General features: G+C 35.6%; 1 protein-coding gene across 4 annotated transcripts in view; it reads left to right on the top strand.

The window, feature by feature from the left end:
* Nucleotides 1–19,817, top strand: part of Graf (GTPase regulator associated with FAK) — a 178,544-nt gene extending 158,727 nt beyond the window's left edge. For all 4 annotated transcript variants that reach the window (XM_083143835.1, XM_083143830.1, XM_083143826.1 and 1 more), the window contains 4 exons: nt 3,440–3,580; nt 7,789–7,840; nt 13,103–13,182; nt 17,914–19,817. In XM_083143835.1, coding sequence (XP_082999961.1) covers nt 3,440–3,580; nt 7,789–7,840; nt 13,103–13,182; nt 17,914–18,005 — 365 coding nt within the window. In that variant the 3' untranslated portion in view covers nt 18,006–19,817. The remainder of the gene's footprint in view (nt 1–3,439; nt 3,581–7,788; nt 7,841–13,102; nt 13,183–17,913) is intronic.
* Nucleotides 19,818–21,920: the final 2,103 nt, after the last annotated feature.

The following is a 21,920-nucleotide window of genomic DNA, read 5'->3' as shown; positions in this document are numbered from 1 at the left end:
TATTTTTCCACACAATAGAGGTGTCAAATTAATGAAGAATTGTGCATTTTGTACAGTGGCAGATTCAGAAATGCTTGGGAAGGGCAGCTTGTTAGTCTGGCACCTCAACGAGACAAGTACCTATTCTAACCTACAGTAATGTTGTTCTACATAAACAAGATATAAACATGTCCCAAACTGCCCTTTTTGACTGGAGACAGGGGTGCGAGGGGGGTCTGGGGGCCAGACCCCCCCAATTTTCGTCAATTTTGCACCCGCACTATGCTAAATCTTATCTACAAAGGGAAATATACTGCCTTTGCCCCCCTCCTTCCCCCCCAGTTTTGGGACCCAATCGCCGCCGCTGACTGGAGATTTGAGTATTCCACATAGAAAATAGGAGACTTTGGGGTTCAAATTCCAGGAAAGAAATGGATATTCATAATTGATTCTATTATTACAATAAAACCTAACATTACATTATAAAAGTTGCTGAGAGGTTGACTGACAGTTAGGTGAAATTAATGGAGAGGTACGAACAAACACCCTGGAGGCACATAGTGGTTCGGATCCCACTTTAAACTGTAGGTCCAGTCCCGATTAGCCTTACTGTGCATAAAGTGGACTTAAAACAACAAATCAATCCAACGAACAAACACCCAGGCCAGGACACTAACCTGAAACCCTTGATGCTGAGATTGTGAGTTAAGCACTCAATGTATTCCATCACCAAGGTAGCACAAAAAAATTGAGCCAATAATAAACATGAGTATATGTCACAGAAATCTGGTCTGCGTTCTGGGGAGGGACAATCACCCCATTGCCTTCTTCTTGTGGATCAACACCTAATTTTGGATAATCTCCAGGATTTTTAGCGTCCAAAATTGTCACATGTAATTTTATGGTCCACCTAAAATGTCCTTAGTTGGAATTAGTGTTTTATAATGCCAATATCAGCTCAGCTCTAGTAATTAATACAGATACAGCCCACTGCTGCCAGTAATGATTATTATTAGGAAGGGACAGGTTAATTGGTACTCTATCAGTATTGGCTAATTTAGGCATATCGGTTTATCAGTAAAATTATCGATTATTTTACTGATCAGATATATCTATAAATATCTAATAATTTAGTGCAAAATTCTGCCATTTTGTTACAATAGATAATCTTAAAAAAAGTAAGTATCTAAATATGTACCTTCTTTTGCACTGCAGTCACCTCGAAACTTGCATGTATTAAGGAGGTCAATGAACCATTCAGGTCAAGAAACATTTGGAATTTTATATTGGATCGGTAGAATATCGGTTATCGGTATCAGAAATTATATTGGTATCAGCCAAAATTTCTTATTGGCCCATCCCTAATTATTATGAATGACATCTGTCAATTAGAATGCAGATATAACTGTACAGAAATCTACAAAAAAGGTGTTTTTACAATTGTTGAGATCTGCGAGCTCTATTAAATCAGAAGGTCGGCTCAAGATGATTTATAGCGTATATTTTTCATAGAAATTAAAACATTTTTCCTAAAAACTGGATGAACGCTGTATCCACCTCCTTTCTGTCAGGATTGCTTCATGCAGCAACTTAAGAGGATATTAATTCAGTACCTCTATCATCATAATATTCTGATGATTACTAATGAACTAATTACTTTTTATTGAGAATACATTTTTAACTTAAGTTATTCCTCATCAAATGTAACCATCTGTGTTTTTAATAGCTATTCATGTTATAGATGTGCTCCCAGTATCTAATCAAGGTGAGGAATTTCTGCACAATTTAAGATTATATATATAGCAGAAATACATTTTTTTAAAAGATTGCTTTCCAGACATTGAAAAGCTCATCTCACAGAAGGGGTAGGGTGGATAATGCTGTTAATATTATGGAGAAGGGCAGTTGGGCATCTGTGTGTCTTACAAGATTGATCAACATATTGATGTACTTTGCTTGGAAGCAGCCAAATGCTTTGTTCCCTGAAGGTTGTATGTAGTTGCTACTGTAAATTGTTTTTTTTTAAATCCTGCCAATATGAAGTGCTTTTTGTATGTGTCTTTCCTGCTAAGAATTTTCATCAAAACTAATCCTTTCTGCCAAAGCACCGTTTCCAGTCTAAAATTACTTCCTACAAAATTAATATTTTTATGAATACCTAGATTTGTCATTAATACTTATGGTAGATTCAGTCAGGAATAATTATTTTTTTTATACAGATTTTATACTTGGATGTAAATGAAAGAGTTTTTTACATTTTCTTTGTTTCACTCTTTTTTCCCCTGATAAAAATTCAATTCTATTAAAAAATGAACTCTTATACAAGTTTTTACACTACTTTTTAGTATTTTATCAACACTTTAAAAGATACCATATTTGAATCTGTATTAAAGAGAAATATAAATTAAACACAATGGCCAACAAAAATATCATAATAGTAGTATTTGACCGTAAGGTGATAGGTGAATCAGTATAATGCTTCTAACCCCTGTATACCAGCCAATAATAATAACAAACATTTGTATTTAGTATCTGTAAGATTATTTTTGCTACATTCCAAGATGAATTAAATGGCTGGCAATTTGCTCTCATCATTTTCGTATGAATAAAAATAAAAGAAGAAAAAGGATAGTTCAATCTTAGAAATTGCAAATGCAGTTTCTTATACACACACACATCTGCACAGGCAAATGATGATATTATTATTATTATTATTATTATTATTATTTGAAAACTGTACAAGGGGAACTTTGTTCATAAGAAAATGGAGCATATGCTCACCATTTCAAGCACCTACTCTGGCACCATTGGAATACATGCTCATGTTAATATGACTTATTGTCACCTGATCTAGTTGAAATCTAGTGAAAACAAGGAAAGGGTACAAAAGCACCATACTAGGCTTTAGGTGTTCACCAGCAAAATCATTTTCAAGGATTCCCCTCCTTTCGAAAAAAGACTGTGATATTCCAAATTATGGAGGGGGAAAAAATAAGACATTTGTTTAGAATTCCGGCTAGGGCATTCAAGTGAATCTTACTGTGGTTTGCTTTCACTTTTGTCTATATACTTGTAATTTTGTGACATTGTAAGCATATTTTCTATCACATATATCTAGACAATGGCAACAGCAAATCACATGAAGCTTCACTTGAATGCCTTGAGTGAATTCTAAACAGTTGTGATTATTCAGAATATGAATATCATAGCAGTTTTTTAACAGGTGAACTTTCGAGAACTGCTGGTGGAGGCCAGAGGCAGGACATGGCTTTAAATATGCATTCGCATAAAAAAACAAGACTTTATAATAATTTACATCAATCCCTTTTATACCAATGCCTTGTTGTAAGTTATATGTTATTTGTAAATTCATACTCTTAATTAGGATGTAGAAATTGATGCATGTGTAATAAATTCCTGCAATAAGAATTGATGGATTTCTCCTTTCCTTTTGTTATAGTGAATTCAGAAAAGAACGAGTCCTTAAGTCTTGCTCAGAATAGTACAAGTAGTTCAAATGAATCAGTGTCTTCTCTGTCATCTCGTGATTTGAGCAATCATAACAACTATACCACTGCATCACCACAGAAGACACTAAGAGGTAATTTCACCATGTACAATATTTCCACAGCAAGTTGGAACTTTGACGTTCACTATCTAAAAATGTATTGCACCACGTAAAACAGTGAAGCCATTGTAGAGCTACCTATTACATATCATAGACTGTATGTTTTGGATTTAATTTAGACAGCATTATGTACATTAAAATTATTGGTCATTGGCCAGTTTGAATAACTTCAAAGTTCCAAGTTACTTGTGGATCTGCAGAACATAACCATTTACTTTACATGATGCACAAGGTGTGGTCCAAAAATACTAGCTTAATAGGTAAAACTAAATCATAAAACAGAAAATGCCAATTGCCTTGTTTAATTTATTGGAAAGAACATTTGAAGTAAGTGTAGTAAGTTCTAGTAAGTTATTGTCTAGAAGTGACTCCTTTCAATAACAATTCTTGTGCCTGTATTGAACCAATGAAAAAGAGCACTCTGATTGTAGCCAGAAATAGTTCATTCTCGCATCACAGTAAAATCTGTCAAGGAGTTAAATTGACACAAAAAAAGAGCTGCAACAAGTACAAGAAAAATAACTAGTAATTATATTGATTTGAGAATTTTTATTCAGGTGAAAGCATTCACATTCATAGTCATTATACAGTGAAACTCCGATTTCACATTTTTCAAGGGACCAAGTTGAAAGAACTTAAAATGCAGGAAAAATTTCATAGCATTTTTGCTCTAGTGGGACCATGAAGATTAAATGCATAATGTGGGAAAATGTAAAACTGAGAAACGTAAAATTGGGGTTCCACTGTATACAAAATCTCTGTATGGCATTGCTTTTATGAGCATTTTGGCATAATGTTCATTTCTATGCTTAGAAACAGAAAGTTTTCTTGTTTTTTCTAGAAGTTATTTTATATGTATAAAATAGTGAGCAGATTTTTAGTTCTTAGCTCGTATTAAATAATCTCATTGTTTTTTTCATCTTTGTGATTGTTTAGCATATTTTGTTGTATTGCTTATGTAGTGTTTTAAACATTTATCATGTCTGTTATAGAGAATAATTCCTAACCTGTGTGTGTTTCTCTGTAGTTTGCTTTTACCAGTATTTACTTGTGCTTTATGCTTTTTGATAAATTGAATGAAATTCAACACTTTTAATCAGTGTTGCAGTGAAAATTGAACAGAAATGAAAATATTAAACATGCACTGTGTCTTATATACATGTTGCTGACAGTAATGACATACAGTATATACATTTATATCACAAAAATGGCTATTTATTAAAATTGTAAAAAATAGTATAATATATAGGCCTTGTTATTAGAAGAGTCGATGCATGATAAGTTATGCATATTTGTAGCCATACAAAAGTATGGTACAATAGTTCAGTTAGATATATTATTATAATTTTGATCCTTTTTCTGACATATATCAGATACAAATGCTAATTAAAAGTTCACTGGTCATGAAATTTAACACTATCAAATGCACAACAATGTACAAATGCTCTTTTATGGTAACGATGGTAACAATAGTATAGTATATTACAATAGTAATATTAAAACTGCCAAATTGAAATTAACTGCTTGCAAATGGTGATAAAAATGGTGCATAATATATATAAAAGCTTCACGTAAAAGAACACATTAGTTATATATCAGTTGAATCTACAGCAGTAAGTTTTTAGGAAGTATGAACTTTCAATAGAGATGAACAAGAGAATATGCGGTGGGATTCTGTGTCTGGAAATTATAAATTAGTTCATTATTCTCCGAGAAAACAGTATCAATAAATGGTGGGTCATCACACTGGACATGTAAAACCTGCATACATTGCTTCTTTTCAACAGTATGCATTGTTTGCAAGCAGTTTTATTTCTAATGTTGGCAATATTTGTGGAGAAAGATAAATGCCATGTTAAAACAGAATAGTGCAAAAGCAGAAATTGCGAGATGAAATCCCAGGCAAGGCAGCATATTTTTTTTATCTGTATGTATTTTTTTTTGTTGTTTCTGTCACCCCTGACAACTATACTGTGAAGAGAGTGAGTGTGAAGGTGCAGGAGTGGGGCAAGTTTTTCCATCCCGTATCTACTACTCACCTGCTACTTTACAAATCGTAAAATTCAAATTGAATTGAAAATACTTTGGCATTGTATATAAGTTTATACTGAAGTCTGCTATTTAAATTGAAACTGAAATTGCCTTGTTTCCTTTCCAAAAACATCTATCACTTTGTTGATGAACAGTTTTTTCTGTACTTTTTTGCAATGCACAGGTATCAAACAGAGACCACTTAATCTATTGTCCTTCATGGTATCTCTGATCCATGTTTTTACATACCAAAGGGTACTGTAAAAAAACTAATAATTCAAAATGAAGGGGGTGTCGTAATTCCGGACAGCCAAGAAATTCCAAAGGATCTTATTTAAAATAGGTAAATTCTTGATATTTTCTGCACTATAAGTGCCTGAAATATCTTGAAATTTATAGTTTTTATTCTAGAAGTGCAAAAACAATCACTTGAAGGGAAAATAGTGTGTACAATTCAAGAATTTTGGGAAATGGAGAATATTTTCAGTCCTGAATGTCAGAATTTCTAATATTTCCTTCCCAATCCTGTCCCGACCAAACTTTTTTCATCCCGCACACCCCAAGTTACAACAGTCAACTTGATTCTAATGTTTCCTCTCCAAACGTTCTCTCATTATTTTGTTGGACATGGCAGTTAATAGCTGTAACTGACAGCCTGTAAATCACAGAAAACAATATTATTTGTAATAAAATATCACTACAATTTCACCATTCAAATTACATGAACTTTTTCCAGATATCTCAGGAGGGGAACAAGAGCCACTCTGCTGGTACCCTCTTATCCATTTATTAGAGGCTGGGTGAACCCCAAAACCACTGCATATAGGGGCATTGCTCGAAAAATTTCCACCTGAATTGCCAACTGCCACCATAGAGAGAGAAATAGACACACACACACACATGGATGTTTGTTTCAACCAAGCTCAGTCTGATTTCAGAGCTTAATACTAAAGGCTGGGCCATCTGGTGGTTTCTTTTTAAAGTACATGTTATTTTGACACTGACAGCTCATCCGTGCTCAATACCTTGATAGAAACACAGTAGCATATCTCCTCAGTACGAAATGAATAGTTTTACGCTGGAACAATGGAGGGAAATATTGAAAACTTATTTCCAAAGCGAGTACTGTGTTGCCGAAACAGTGCGAATGTTGAAAATGAATTTCGGACGAAATAATGTACCAACCGCACCTGCTGTACGGAAGTCCGTGAGAGTTGTATTCTAAGTGATAACACAAGTTATCCTCGTGTTCGTCCAATGCGCTCAGTCCAGAATATTGTTGCTGTTGCCGAGAACCCAAGAACCTCAACTCGCCACAGATCTCAGCAACTGAACATTAGCCGCACTAGCCTGAGGAGAAGCGCATTTCCATCTGGGCAGATATGTCAACAAGCAAAACTGCCATATTTGGGACTCGGAAAACCCACATGTCGTCATAGGGAGGCCACTGCATCCTCCACATGTGACTGTTTGGTGTGGTTTGTGAAGTGGCGGCATTATTGGCCCATTTTGCTTCGAGGATGACGATGGCAACAACGTTACGGTCAACAGAGAGCGCTACAGATGCATGATGACCGATGTGTTTTTTCCAGCAATTGCTGACTTAGACGTGGGTGAGCTTTGGTTCCAGCAGAATGGCACTACGTGCCACACAAGCCATCCAGCAATTGCTCTTTTGCGCACTCAGTTCAATGACCGTGTAATCAGCAGTTTTCGTGAGGTTGCCTGGCCTCCGCGAAGCTGCGATTTGACGCAGTTGGACTTTTTTTGTCGGGTGTCATTAAAGATCGATGTTATGATGACAGTCCAGAAACGATTCAGTCACTTAAGCACAATATTGATCATGCTATTCGTGCAATAGAGCCACAAACTATCGATAATGTCCTTCAAAATTGGGTTGCCAGGATGGGCTACTGCCAAGCGAGCCGCGGCAGCCATTTGAATGAAAATATTTTCCATAACTAATTTTAAGGTGTACTCTTGTCAATAAAGCAACAAACTTTGAAAAATATTGCACGGTGTTTATTTTATCGCACTTTTAAAAAGAAACCAGCCGATGGCCCAACCTATATTACATGGTGATACATACTTATTATCTGCATGTAATATTGTTGTTTCTTCATTTATTAATAATAGTTCCTTTCTTATAGGCAACAAATTGGCGATGCACTATGCCACAAGTTACAGACCTCCTGAATCAATGTAAGTACTTGCAACCTTTTAATTCTGTTAAACGTTACATGCATTATACTTTGTCAGGAGTAAAATATTTCAATGAAATTATTTTGTCCTTTTCAGTATTTTTTTTCTCATGAATTGCATTTCAATAGTAAGTGTGTTATATAAGAGAAATAGAAGGGTTTAAAATTTAAGTTACAAAAATTATTTTTTGATCTCAAAGTCATATTTTTAATATTCATGTTTAACTGTTTGCACATGTATGGGTTCAAGTGTGTAGAATGTCTACAATCTCCACAATAATCCTCAACACTGACCAGGGGGCAAGTACATGAACCAAGACATCTAACTTTAGATAGTGGAGACAAAGAAAATCTTGGTACGCATCAATCCCGTGTACTCCAACCGTCGATGAGCAAATCCCCTTACCGCAGACTAGTAAAGAATTCCCCTTGCACCACAATTTTAAGAAATAAGGAGTAGAACTGTACCTGGCATTGTCAAAGACAACACTCAAACATTTTTCCAAGTTTGCATGTTTGCATGCATTGAAAGAACATTGTGCACATAGCATGAACTTAAATTTGCTTCCTCGGACTGAAAAAATAGAAAAGTAAAAGATACCTGAAGAGGACTTGTCCATTGTTACATTTTGTACAAGTGAGCTTTCATCAGAACAATTAGTACAGACAAGTTACTGTTAACAAATTAAAAAGGATCATATTTTAATCCTGATTATTGGTCTGGTTCAGTAGTTCTCACCCTTTGTGAACCTTTGGCATGGTAAATTTGTGATTTAAAATTCGATGCTCTGATCCGAACAATTTTACTCGTAAATAGGTTTCTAATTGTTTTTAAACTTTAGATATACGTTAATTAATATGTACCCTTGAAATATTAATAAATTATGGCATAATCATAGAGAACATTAGTTTGATTATGTCTTATGCTTGTTGATATAAAATTTGGTTTAAATTAGTTGATAATGATTGGATCTAATGGAATCTTTTAGTTTATGGCCAATATAATAATTTAATTTGATAAGTAGATTTTCATTGTCATGTTCCATTTCGGACACCGAAAGAATTCCCATTAATCACAATATTTACACTTCAATATATTTGTTAATGAAAATTGCTACGCAAACTAAATTTACCATTGTGTCCGTCCCCGTCCGTCAACCTCCAAATTTGGGAGGCGGGAAGCATCTCTCCCTCGGTTAGATTGTTTGATCGCTCACTTCCACTGTCACAAAAGAATTTTCTGTTATCACAGTGGTAAACTTGAATGAAATGTCATCTTTGCTGTGTTTGCCAGCTCGGGCTGCAAGACCTTCACCCTTCTAGCCCTATACTCGAGAATTCTCCATGGTTGTAATTCAAGTTTGGAGGCTGCATTGGTGACAATCCCCTCTCGGCAGCTTTAACTCATCACAAACACTGGTGAGAAAGAATTTTCTCTTATTGCTGGTGAGACCCGAAGGAAGACCCTTCCAGGTGGTTGCCAGCTCAGACTGCAAGTTGCTTCACCTTTCCAGCCTGATGTTGTATCTCAAATTTGGAGGCTACATGGATGACAGTCCCCTTCTCAGAAGTTTTGGTTAATCACCAGCATGGCGAGATATAATTTCTTCTTATTGCTGGTGAGACCCGAAGGAAAGGTCATCTTTCAGGTGGTTGCCAGCTTGGGCTGCAATTTGCACACTTCAGGAGAACCTCTCACAGCCTGGTATAATTTACACCAGGTTGAGAAACACTGGTCTAGTTGAATGTGCAGAATTCAAATGAATATGCAGGACTTCTGCTTCAAGTAGTGGTAACACACACAATAGAAAAAGAGATAATACATAGTGACAGAGTATCACCAAACTCAACAGGCTATTAAAATCTTCATGCAGACATTGGGAACTTGTTTAAATCACAGATGAATCACAGATGAACTTTATTAAATTGCCTGTTACTCCGGGCAATAAGGCAAGGCATGCTTCCAAATGCCACATGTTTTTGTGTCTTGAAAGCCAGAAGGGACATTGTTCTTGAGCAATGTCCTTGTTACAGTGTTATTACTGTTATTTATTTGTTTTTTTGTATATGTATTGCATTTTACTCTTTGTTATAACCATATGACAGTACACCATAATTATGTACAAACCATATCTTGTGAGGTACACAGATGTAGATCCCCCCCCCCTTTTGCAGCAGGTGCAAAAAAGAAAGGAGAGTAATTAAAGCTTGAACTAGAATCACTCCTCAACCACACATCATGAAGACAGACCCATGTGTGTGGGTTGACACATTGAGAGAAACTGGATCTGCATACCATAAATAATACATTTGTGTTAAATGTTCTGTAGTTATAAGTTATGGATGTGTTTCATTAATGAAACTGTGTTAATGACAATTGTGAACAAAACTTTACACAGCAGGTAGGAAAGTTTGTGTCCACCTGTCGTGAACAATAAAGAAACCAAGGCCTTTGTTTTAGTGATACTCCTAATTTCTGGATGGGAGTTAAAGCATGGTTTGAAAGTATAAAAAGTTGATATTGTGATCATGCCAGTGGAATGGTCTACTGTTTACCCATCTGATGGTTCAGGCAGGTGTAATTCTGTAATATCTGCAAAAACTGCTGGTTATTCCACCGACACGATCATGGTATCAAGTTTTTGTACATTTTAAGTAAGTATTTCATCCTTTCTACCACACTGTTCTCCCTGGCATGAAAAATGATTCAGGTGAATCAAGAAATTAGGACTGCCAACAAAACAAAGGTGCATGTTGTGGCTTTGTCTCATTTTTTTCTAAATATATATATATAAAAGAAGGGGCTCAAGTATTTATTAAAAGTTTGCACCGTAACTTGCAAATAAGCCTGTATTTGTCTTCCTTAGCTCACCAGAAATTAGAAAGCGACAGTGTTTGGATTCTGTCTTGCCTTTATCGTAAGTTACAGTAACATCAGCCAAAAGGAAAAAAAATCCTATGCTAGTTTCAATGCAAGGCATGCTTCTTTCTTATAATTTGATTTTGAAATCAACCTAATGACTTAAATTTCTCAAGAAGCTTGTGCAGAAGAAAAATTGCAAAGTGAGAAAAAAAGATAATAATCCATTCTTTAGATTTATCCATACTGTTTACATGCATGTTGAATTTTTAAGTCAGAAAAGTATGTCTGTAATTAATTGTTTGACAAATAGCATGAAGTGTTTGTTATATTTTTCTTTGAATTCGCAAATGAGTTACTATACATTCTATTCTGCAAATGATATGGAAAGGCAACTTGTATTTTTTGAGTTTTGTTAATGCAGAAGATCAAAAACAGTAGCTTCATTCAAGTTCTGTTTTACTAACAGCTTTGGAAGTTTAAGAGAATGAGGCGTGATTGCACTTTCTGAATCTGACCACATGAGTTTTGATTATTAAATAATAATAAAAAAAACGCCTGATATTGTATGAATATTGTATTGGGATCTTTAAACCCATTGCATGTGGCGACACAGTGAGCATTATATTGTAGTATTCTCTTCCATTTTCTCCATACAATTTTTTAAATGTGCATGTTTTATTAGAGCATCTTCGCAGTTCTGACAAATTCGTAGATTAAAGTTTAATAATCCTTATTTTTTTCCACACACACATTGTCTAGGACGGAAGTTGGACATTTTCTCTTTTGCTTTATACCTTATATGAAACTATTTGATGAAAAAAATATTGTCCAATATATCAAAGGGTTGTAAAATGAGGGACTTTGTTATAGAGGAATCTGATTAATTGCATAACTTTGGCATGAAGGTACATGTTGAGGTACAGATGAAGTGGTACAGCCCCAAGCTTTGCCTATCCTTTACCCTTCAAAATTTTTCTTTGTGCTCAAAGTTGACTGAAAGTGGTTTGAACTAATCAGCATTTGCCATGTGGCTCAAGTTGAATCAAACCATTTGCACATTTTAACACTTCATCTGAGAAGTTAATTTATAAGCCCCCAGAATGCATAGCCTTTACAAAAAAGTAATTAACGAAAGGAAAACAATTTAAAATATTACTTTTTTTTTTAATGAAATTCCTCAACATGAAACCAATGGAGTTTCCTTGTTTTCTAGTGATTCATTGTATTTGAAGAAGTAAGTGAATTATGAAGACATCACAGTCAATAATGTCTTATGAAGTTGGGGAAAGAAGTGGATTATTATCTCACACGCATCATACTCTGTCCTTATTATACTAAGTTGTCAACGGTGTTACAGTACTGGTGTACAAGGTAGAGACTTAAACCAGAGGCAAGTAGCAGTCACACTATCATCCCTCTTATTTGTGTGGCAAATGGAGAAAGAAGCATGGCACAGACCAGACACTTATTTGCCACCTTTGGCCCTTTGCTCTAGCATGACTCCCTCGGGTGTGTTCAGGTAGCTCCACTTAGCAGGATGACCAAATGAAAAGTTTTTACCCCTGTCCGGTTCATCATCAGTGAGTGGTAATTTCATTCTGCAGTGCTTGCACCATTTACACAGTCATGTTAAATTGAAATGCACCACACTTTACATGGAAATGTACCCAATAGTGACTTGAGGCAATGTTCACAATGAAACATTATATGAAGGTAACCAAGAAAGTTCTGTCAGATTTTCACCTGACACCTTCTAATGCCAATACACTTCACGACATGCTGAATCTATGAAGTAAGAGAGTAATGCCAGGGAAAATTACCACCTGTATATCAGGTTATGTCTGATAGGAAAATGGACTTTTATACTTTCTTATATGCCTGTTTTTCTATCATTAATATTATAAAGGATGAACTGATATGAAATTTTTGCTGAATCTCATACAACGATTAATTTGTCCCATCAATATAGTACGTAATAATGATCTTAAAAAGTTGTAAAATTAATTTCATTGGGGATGTTTACTTCTGATTTGATAACAAACCACTGACTTTATTTTTAAGCCTACATCTTAATTAAATTCAGGCTCTCTCTCCTTGTAGTTGAAAAAGAAAAAGTCTTGATTACAATCCATAAAAAACACTATTTTTCACTATACAAATTAATTGAGAAGGGGTAAGGATATTTTGAATTTATAGAACACAATATTAAGTAGGATAATTAATTTCATTTTTTTAATGTTTCACAGTCATCACTTTTGCATCATCAAGGTGTGTTGTATCTTCCTCAAAATCTAATTACCCATGAAAAGAGTATGACTGGGTATGTTTGTTACCCACAATATAAACATTATTTTGACATTTAAGTGTGTTCTCTTATATGTGCTTTCTTCTCCCTTTCAGGAGAGTAAGAACGTTATATGCCTGCGTTGGTGAAAATGATGGGGAATTGTCATTTGAACCAAACCAAATCATAACTAATGGTAAGGCAATGTTTTCTTTAAATTATGTGATTTTGTAATTTCAGTTCACTAATTTTACTTTACTGAACTGGTTTAGTTCCAGTTCTGAATAACAAGTCTTGTTGAAATAATAAATTTCTGATATTTAAATAGATTCAGGTATTAAAACCCTTGTGCCACAGGGTATAACATCAATTTATGAAGATATAATCCAGTAGTGAAGTAACTTCTGTGCACCTTTCTAGTTGAGATTACACTATTTATTACATTTATATCTGTATGTGATCTTGTGTACCATGCTGTTGATGAATGTTGATTGATTTGGTGTTTTAAGTCCATTTTATGCACAGTAAAGCTAATTGGGACTGGACCTACAGTTTGCAGTGGGATCCAAACCACTATGTGCCTCCACCGGGTATTGAACCCGGGACTCCTTGATTACAAGGCTACAATGCTACCACTGCACCATCTGGAAGGCCTGTGTGTTGATGAATGTACCTCAGGAGTATTTTTATAATCTTCACAATGAAACATTATATGAAGGTAACCAAGAAAGTTCTGTCAGATTTTCACCTGACACCTTCAAATGCCAAAAAGTGAAATAGACCTGGCAGGTCAAATATAGTCCCCATTAGCAGCAATGATGGACAACGTTCTGGAATTCCCAGGATTCCACTCACTCTGCAGAATGTGACCGAAAGTCACAAAGTGCAGTTAGCACCTTGTCTAGCTTTCAGAACTGTTGTTCTCCAGTGAATGGAACAGATGGTAACCACGTTGGCCAATGTCTGGGGAATATGGTAGATGTGTCCGAGTTTCCCAACCAAGGCATAGAATGGTGCCACACTTGGCCTCACGTTATCCACTAGATAGAGAACACCTTTGCAATTCACGAGTGTGGATGTCACTTTTTTCAGTTTCTCATGAACACATTCCAGCTGCTGAGAGTACACAGTTGCATTAATTGTCTGGCCAGATGGCAGCAGTTTGCAGTGCACTACAAAACACCTTCTTTTGATATATTCATTCACAGCATGACATGTACACCCAATTTTTAGGATTCCGATGACGAGGTATTATCCAGAATTTTTGAGACTGCTACTGCCATCTGGACAGCAGTTGTAGTACTAGCATGATGCAACTGTAGATGGCAGTACTAGTATATCTTGGGAGTAACACAGATGAGTGAACGCACTGACTGTTTATTTGAAGTAATGTGTGTGGTGTGTTCTGATTTTGCAATGGATCCAAGAAAGGAACAGCGAGTGCCTCAAATTTTCTGCAAGTCTCAAGAAAAGTGTAACAATTACACAAGTGTTCAGGGAAGAAAGCATAAGTGTTTGAATGGCATGCATGGGCCAGGACCAGTGAGACATCTGTTCAGGTCGACAAACACACACAGAAGCCTCTCAGTTCCACAACGCCTGACATACCTGCCAAAGTTCAATAGCTGGATCATGAGGAATGACATCAAACCATTCATAACCTTGCTGATATGGTGGGAATTGGTTATGAACATGCCAATGATTCTAACTGCTGAATTTGGCATGCATCGTGTCGGTGCCAAATTTGAGTCAAGTATCCTCCTGGCTGTTGAGCAAAAGCAGCAGCTTGGGTTGACATCTGCAAGGAGGTTCATTAGGTTACCTCTTACGATGCAACCTTCTTGTCCAGAGTTTTCACTGGTGATGAGAGACGGGTTTAAAGTTGTGTCCCTGTGAAGCAAGGCTACAATTTTTCCAATGGAAAAGTCCAAACTCCAGGGGCGGCGCGTGCCTTTTCAGTCAGGCAGGGCACATTTTTCTTTTGGGTGGGGAGGGGGCAGTTTACCTCTATATTCCTCTTTAAGGTTTTTGAGGGGAGTTTCTTGATATGGAGTAAGTAAATTGTTCGAACAATTTGGAATAAAATTAACATTCTGATCAAGATATCTCTCCAAAGAGCATTAAATAGTCACTACGTAGGAATACGAAAAATCAGAAACATATGGAACAAATTACATAAATAAAATAAAAAACTCGAATACTGACGTCGGAACCCTATACGCTTGCAGTAACTAAACTTTGGGTAGATACTGGAATGATTAGAAAAATGTTACACTGCAGTTTCTCTTCCATTGTCAATGAATTGAAAGGCGTAGATATTAAAGTTTCTACATGATTCAATGTCATATTCACCAAGTATCCACTAATATCAATGACTAACTAGGAAGATGATGCAGCGTTAAGTTCAGTTACAACACTTTACATTGGCCATGTACCCCCAAAAAGTTCGTTTATACTTACGAAGATATTCTGCATGTCAAGTTGCTGGAACACAGACACAATTACACAAATAAATAAACACGTACAGTAACTATAAAATCGCGAAAAACTAATTATTTCATAAGCGACCAATACGCACAGACGGAACGCAACGCAAACTCACACACTAACTCAAATCCAAATCCGTATTACAATGGGAAGAAAGGAGGATCTTTTTAAAAATACGAGGGACTAGTTTGTGCAATAAAAAGTGTTGTCAACTTTTCAGGTCGCCGGAACAAGCGCGAAGAAAAGCATTCGAGGGATTTTTTTCTATCTTATTGCTGCAGGCTGGAAGAACGAATGAACTGCCTGCCAAGCGTTGGAAACAGTGAACGGTGAACTAGGCAAACATGAATGGGCAGGGCACCTCGTTCACTGCCCAGAGACGGCTACGAATTTTGCGCTTTTCCATTGTGAGGGGACCGTCCCTTGGGTTCCTTGCCTATGCTGTAAATGTTTGGATCAGTCAGTGACGTCACGTCTCCGGGGCAGAGCCGAGATTTTACTCTCTCCAACAGGACGTAGAAATATATTAACCTCGCACAGGGTGCATACCCTGTAAGTCTGGTTGCAGCAACGTAGGGGTTGAGGGAAAAAACAAAAAAAATATATACGCGTATATACCGATCGTCTCTTCAGATGAACTTTTTATGTTAAAATTGTTGGGGGGCAGTGCCCTAGTTGCCCTTTATGTAGCATCGCCACTGCCAAACTCAAAACTCACTAAGACCAAAATAAAAGTGAGACAGGCAAAGAGCAAAGTCGAAAGCATACTAATCACTTTGAGATATCAAGAGGATTTTTAACAAAGAATTTGTTCCAGCAGCCCAAACAATAACTTTCATCTGCTGCTGAGACATTTTTTTGTTCCAGCAGCCCAAGCAATCAATTTCATTTGCTACCGAGACATTTTGCCATGGCTGTGTGAAAATGTGCAAAAATGTCACCCAGCATCAAAGGAACTGGCTTTTGTGTGATGACAGCACACCGTTTCACACTTCCTTGTTCACCATGGACTTTTTGACCAAAAATATGATGACTGTCATTCACTCTACTTGCCTAACTTGCCCCCCCCCCCCCTTCCTTTTTTTGTGTCCTGACTGAAGATCAAATTGAAAGGCTGTTGATTTGACATGCTTGAGACGATCCAAGCAGAAACGCAGGCAGTGCTGGACACCCTGACAACACACGACTTCCAGGAAGCATTTTAAAAAAATAGAATTATTGGGTCTGGTGAACTGCTTTCGAGGGTGATGGCAGATATTAGGCCCAAGGTGGACCAGTCCCGAAAATTTTTGATACCACCTTGTATTTCCAGTTATGTATATCTCTGTACATTTTGCACGAGATATATAAAAAAGATTAGTGCATTTTATCCATCTTATCTGCAAAGAATAAACCAGCACCCCTGCCCTGAGGAGTGATGGTAGGTAGTTAAAATTTTGGAGGATTTAAGGTTTGAGTTTTAGGACACTCTGTGCGAACTTTTATGAAACTTACATGTTTTCTTCTATTTTTTTGTCAGGTTGAAAATGAATTAAGTGTCAGAGAAGAGAGTGGCCGACAGGGCCGTGATTCGGCACCTCTGTTGGCAAGGCCTCACTGCACAGGCTGCTTTGGTCGAGTGTGGCTTCACCGCACTTCCCCATCCACCTTATACCCCAACCTGCCCCGTCAGATTTTTATCTTTTCCCTGCTATGATGAATTCACTTCCAAGGACGTCACTTCCACACGGACAAAGGTGGTCATTCAGTGGCGTGAGACTCAGAACAAATCATTCTACCAGATGACTGTAAACAAATTGCAGCACAAAATGCATAAGTGCATTGATCTGGGGGTGATTATAGAGATTATGTGATTATGTAGAGAAATCATAATAAGAAAATGTAGCTCAAACACCCCTTCCCTGTGAGGATAAAAAAATTTCACTCTCCCCTCATAAGTGCAAGCAGCCTTCTGAAACATTGAATATACATAAACAAACTGCAGAGTTGTAGCTTGATATGCCATACAGAAATCTTAGAGTAAAAGAAAATCTTATCCATTTTCATGTTACAAGGATCCCGGTGGAGGTACTTTTTTTTAGTCTACTTTATGCTCAAATGCACTCATTGAAACTGGACCTGCAGTTTATATTTGGATGTGAACCACTGTGCCTCGACCAGGAACCTTTTGATTGCAAGGTTCACATTTCAGTAGTTTGGATTTCCAGTTTTAACTGTAGATCCAACCTTTGCCATTGTCAGAGTACATTATTTCATAGTTTCACTGGGGAATGCTTACTAATTTTTTGCAGAAAGGCACAGACATCTAGTGTTATGTAAATGCACATATTTGGCAAGTTAAATTTTCAGAATGCCCCAGAATATTTAGCTCGGTCTCAGAGCATTATTTTTGCACCCTGAAGAATCACCCATGTAATAAAATAGTGTTTTGTGTTCACAGTGCGGAGGTCGCTAGAACCTGGATGGTTGGAGGGGACTCTCAATGGGAGGACTGGATTAGTTCCTGAGAATTACGTCGAGTTTTTACCATAGTGAAGATAGGGAAGTTGTACGTTATTAGGATGTTTTTATGTGATCTGAAGAGGTGCCATTTAAACTGCAATAATGTTGATCTATGTGTTCAAACAATGTCATCTGTCCAGTTACCACTACCTATTTGTTTATGTAACTTTGAGGTAGCATTTGCTTTTAAAAAGCATCACTTTTTGTCACCGTTTTTGTTACTATTCAGAAGAATCTAAGGCTTAGAGCTTGAAAGCATATAACCTATTGATAAAAAAACAAAGAATTGAGAAAATGTTTTACTGCAATCTCAGCAGCATGGTGCACTCTGGATTTTAAGTAAGAACATTTTTGTGCACGAAATTAGTTTGATAAGGTATTTATCGAGTCTCATAAATGTTATTACAGTTGTAGCAGGGGCCTTTCCAAAAGAAGACTGTTAAACAACTTTCATTTCCATTTGTAACACTTTGTTCCACGAATAGCAGAAATACATTCCCTCCCCCCTTGCCTTCACATTCTTTTATAGGGAAAAATGGTAATATTTCCACATATCACAAGGTTCTTCCAGCAATACAGAACTGATAGATTAAGCAAGGACTTTTTTTCCTCAAAAATGTACATAGTTCGTACATAAACCATTAGCACAAAATGTGCTGAGAACACTTCATAGAAGTTAAGGAAGGGTGTTGTCTGTGCTGTATCTTGATTGTAGAACTTACATTGTAGTCTGTGAACTCTGCATCTTTAAAATGTTAAGAAAATATACAGAAGCCAGTGAGTGGTCAGTATATTTGGATTGTGTCTTAGAGCACTATGACATTTTACTTCAGTTAAAACCATTTCAAACTTGTATGAAGTATTGTGTGATTAATTTTCAAAAATGTTGCAGTACAATAATGCAGTTGTTCTGTAGAATATCTAATGTCGTGGTGACTATTTTTTTAACAATGTTTTATTTATGTCCATGGTTTTGCATCATATTAGCAGGAATGTGGAGGGGAAACATTTTATAACACAAGACTGGAACTGTTGATATGCACATTCTAAATATTTTGCTAGTGGTAATACTTACCTGACGTGTGTGGGTTTTTTTTTTTTATCATCAGTGTGTAGAAAGTGAAGTTGAGTGATTTTCTCTCTCTTTCCTGCTGTGCAAAGAAGTGTTCATTCAAATGTGATACTTCTGTTTCAATATTGTGATGATTGCCACAGGACAGATGTGTCAGTTGCATTCACGTATATTCTGTTGAATTCCACACACACTTTGCAGCAAGATGAATAGAGAAGAAATTGAGGTAATATTTGAACACACTAAAAGAGAAAACAGCATGCCAGAAAAGAGTATATAAATTGGTGCAAACAGCTGTAAAGCTGCCTACTGACATATCTCTGACAAAGTTTGGTAAGGTGAATCCTTTGCACAAAACTAACCATAATGATGCAAGAAGGTACTTTCTTCAGGAAATTTATTTATTGTATTGTAATCATGTTCGTGAATTAAAAATCCAGTATTTCCCACCAGTCAAATATTTTCTAGCTTAATTATTGAAAGATGCATCTTTAAAATAAGTCTAAGAGTTGGCCAATGAACACAAGATGTGTACATTTTAACATTTTTAATGCAATTTATCATCTTTGTTTTATGATAATATGCAAGTTATATTTCTAGAGTTCCTCGTGTAATTTTGGTTGTGTGACATTTAAAATATAAATTGCGTGTTTATATGTTGTACACACTAGAAATATTTTTCATTTGATATGTTTAAAAAAAAAAACAGAACAATTGTCATTTCAAAAGAATAATGACAGTATCAGAATTGTATCTGCTAAAAAGGAAAATGTAGGAATAACAAGACATATGTCAGTTAATGTTTATATTAACAGGTAATATATATATTTTTGGACATGCATATCGGTATAAAATATCTTACTTGCCGTTTTTGTTGAACAATAACAGAAAATTTGCAAATGTGTGGCAAGATAGATAGAACATTTAGCAAATTGATTGGTAGTATGAGTTCCTTGTTTACTTTTGTGCCAGCAATACTACTGAAATATTAGGCGATTGAGGATGTTAAGCTTCCTCACTTTTATATGTACCAAAGTCAATTATTAGTTACAATATCTTAACCTTAAGAGATAATAATCAATTCACAGCCTTAAATTATGAAGTTTTTTTTATATGTGGGGGAGAGACCAGTAGAGTTCACACCTTCTTTGTCACACTGTAAAAATGCAATTAAAGAACCATAACAGTTGTTTATAAATTCTTGTATTTCCTTTACTTACAAATTGCATTCTTTCTGCTACATGTTAATAATGTTACTAGAAGGCTATAAATATTCTAGTCAAGTCAGGAACACATTTCCTTCACATGCATTTCACGTAACCAGATATTTTCTATAAAATAAAAAGAAATAGAGCTGTACAGTGTAGGGGACCAGCAGCTATGAACACCATATCAAAAAAGAAAGATAGATGTTAGATAAACACACTAGTAGAAAGCTTGACAAATTTCATGCACAAATATATAAAAGAAAAGTTTCAATAATTATATTTTGCTATTTACACTTTTATGTACATAATAATGTGCACAGAAATTGATTTAACTCCAATAAATAATGGGGAAGTGACAGCATTAAGGTTTTCTTTAACCAACAAGTAATGTTTTATGCTCTGCATGGTGAGAGAACATGCCGAAGAGAATTTAGCTGCGTACTTCAATACACATCATTCCATATTTGATTTCTTCATAAACCAAAGAACACATAAAACTAGGATGTTTGTGTGGTGCTTATTTTTCTACAATCTGTATAAATTGTAATTTCTTATGTACCTGATTTGTAATGTGAATTTAATGGTGGGCAGATCCACTCTTATTCCTCCCATTTTTGCATAATATTTGATGTCTATATGTTCTGAAATTGCATTATTGTTTTGTATATTATTTAAAGAAGAAACTGCTTGCAGAAAATTTTATTAGAACCTTTTGTGTACATATATACATAATATATAATCTTATCTATACATATATATATATATATAAAAAATCATTGTAAGATATAGTAAAGAAAATGCACTAAGTGCAGAACACAGTCCATTACAATGTAAAGACAAAAGTAGTTAGTTGTGGACTCAGCTGTTTGCATGTGATCATATGTAGTACGTGATGTATTGAATTTAATGAAGTTGTTGTGAGTTTTAAACAAGCCGTGTAATAAGATGAGTCTGTTGTAATTATAATGTATGAGGATGTACCACAACTGTATAGTGTATTGATTTGTTATAGTACATTGTTTAAAAGAGCTCAATTAGTAAAAAATGCATATCTAAAAAAAGAACATGTGTTGTTTTATTTATACATTATAATTAAGAGAATAATCTGTTAATTATCGTGTAAGTTGTTAGAATCCTGCTTCAAACGTTTTTCATTATTCTGTTCTCATCTTGTAGAATGGACATTCAAACTTGAATCATTTACCGATTATTGTGTTCAGACCAAAAAGAAAGTTGAGTATGCTGTGAAACGTTCTTTATGCACAGAAGTTAGTCAGAATATGATCCAAAATTTCATATTAGAACTGAACCCTGTAGCCTTCTCAAGGAATCAAACATAAGTCCTCTGTACTACAAGGTGATGGGGTCGGGGTGGAGATTGCTTGACTAAAAATGATCGTGCATCGTACGTTTCACATCAGGTATCCACATAACTTAAAATATTTATAAGTTGTTTTAAGCGAAATTCTCCATTTTTATAATTTCCATATATGATATCAATATCACATTGCAAACAGTTATTAATGATTTCAATGTCATTTGCTGGGGAAAAAAAGTTTCGTATTACTTTAGATTCGAACATGTAAACACAAGTATCAAAGTATTGCTTTAGACAGCACTCACGATTTTGAAACATGGAAAGTTGGTGTGTAATGACAGAATGTA

Source organism: Lepisma saccharinum, chromosome 1, assembly GCF_977018435.1.
Source record: "Lepisma saccharinum chromosome 1, izLepSacc3.1, whole genome shotgun sequence".
Classification (NCBI taxonomy): domain Eukaryota; kingdom Metazoa; phylum Arthropoda; class Insecta; order Zygentoma; family Lepismatidae; genus Lepisma; species Lepisma saccharinum.
The sequence above is the reverse complement of the archived record's forward strand: the minus strand, read 5'-3'. Positions and strand labels throughout refer to the sequence as shown.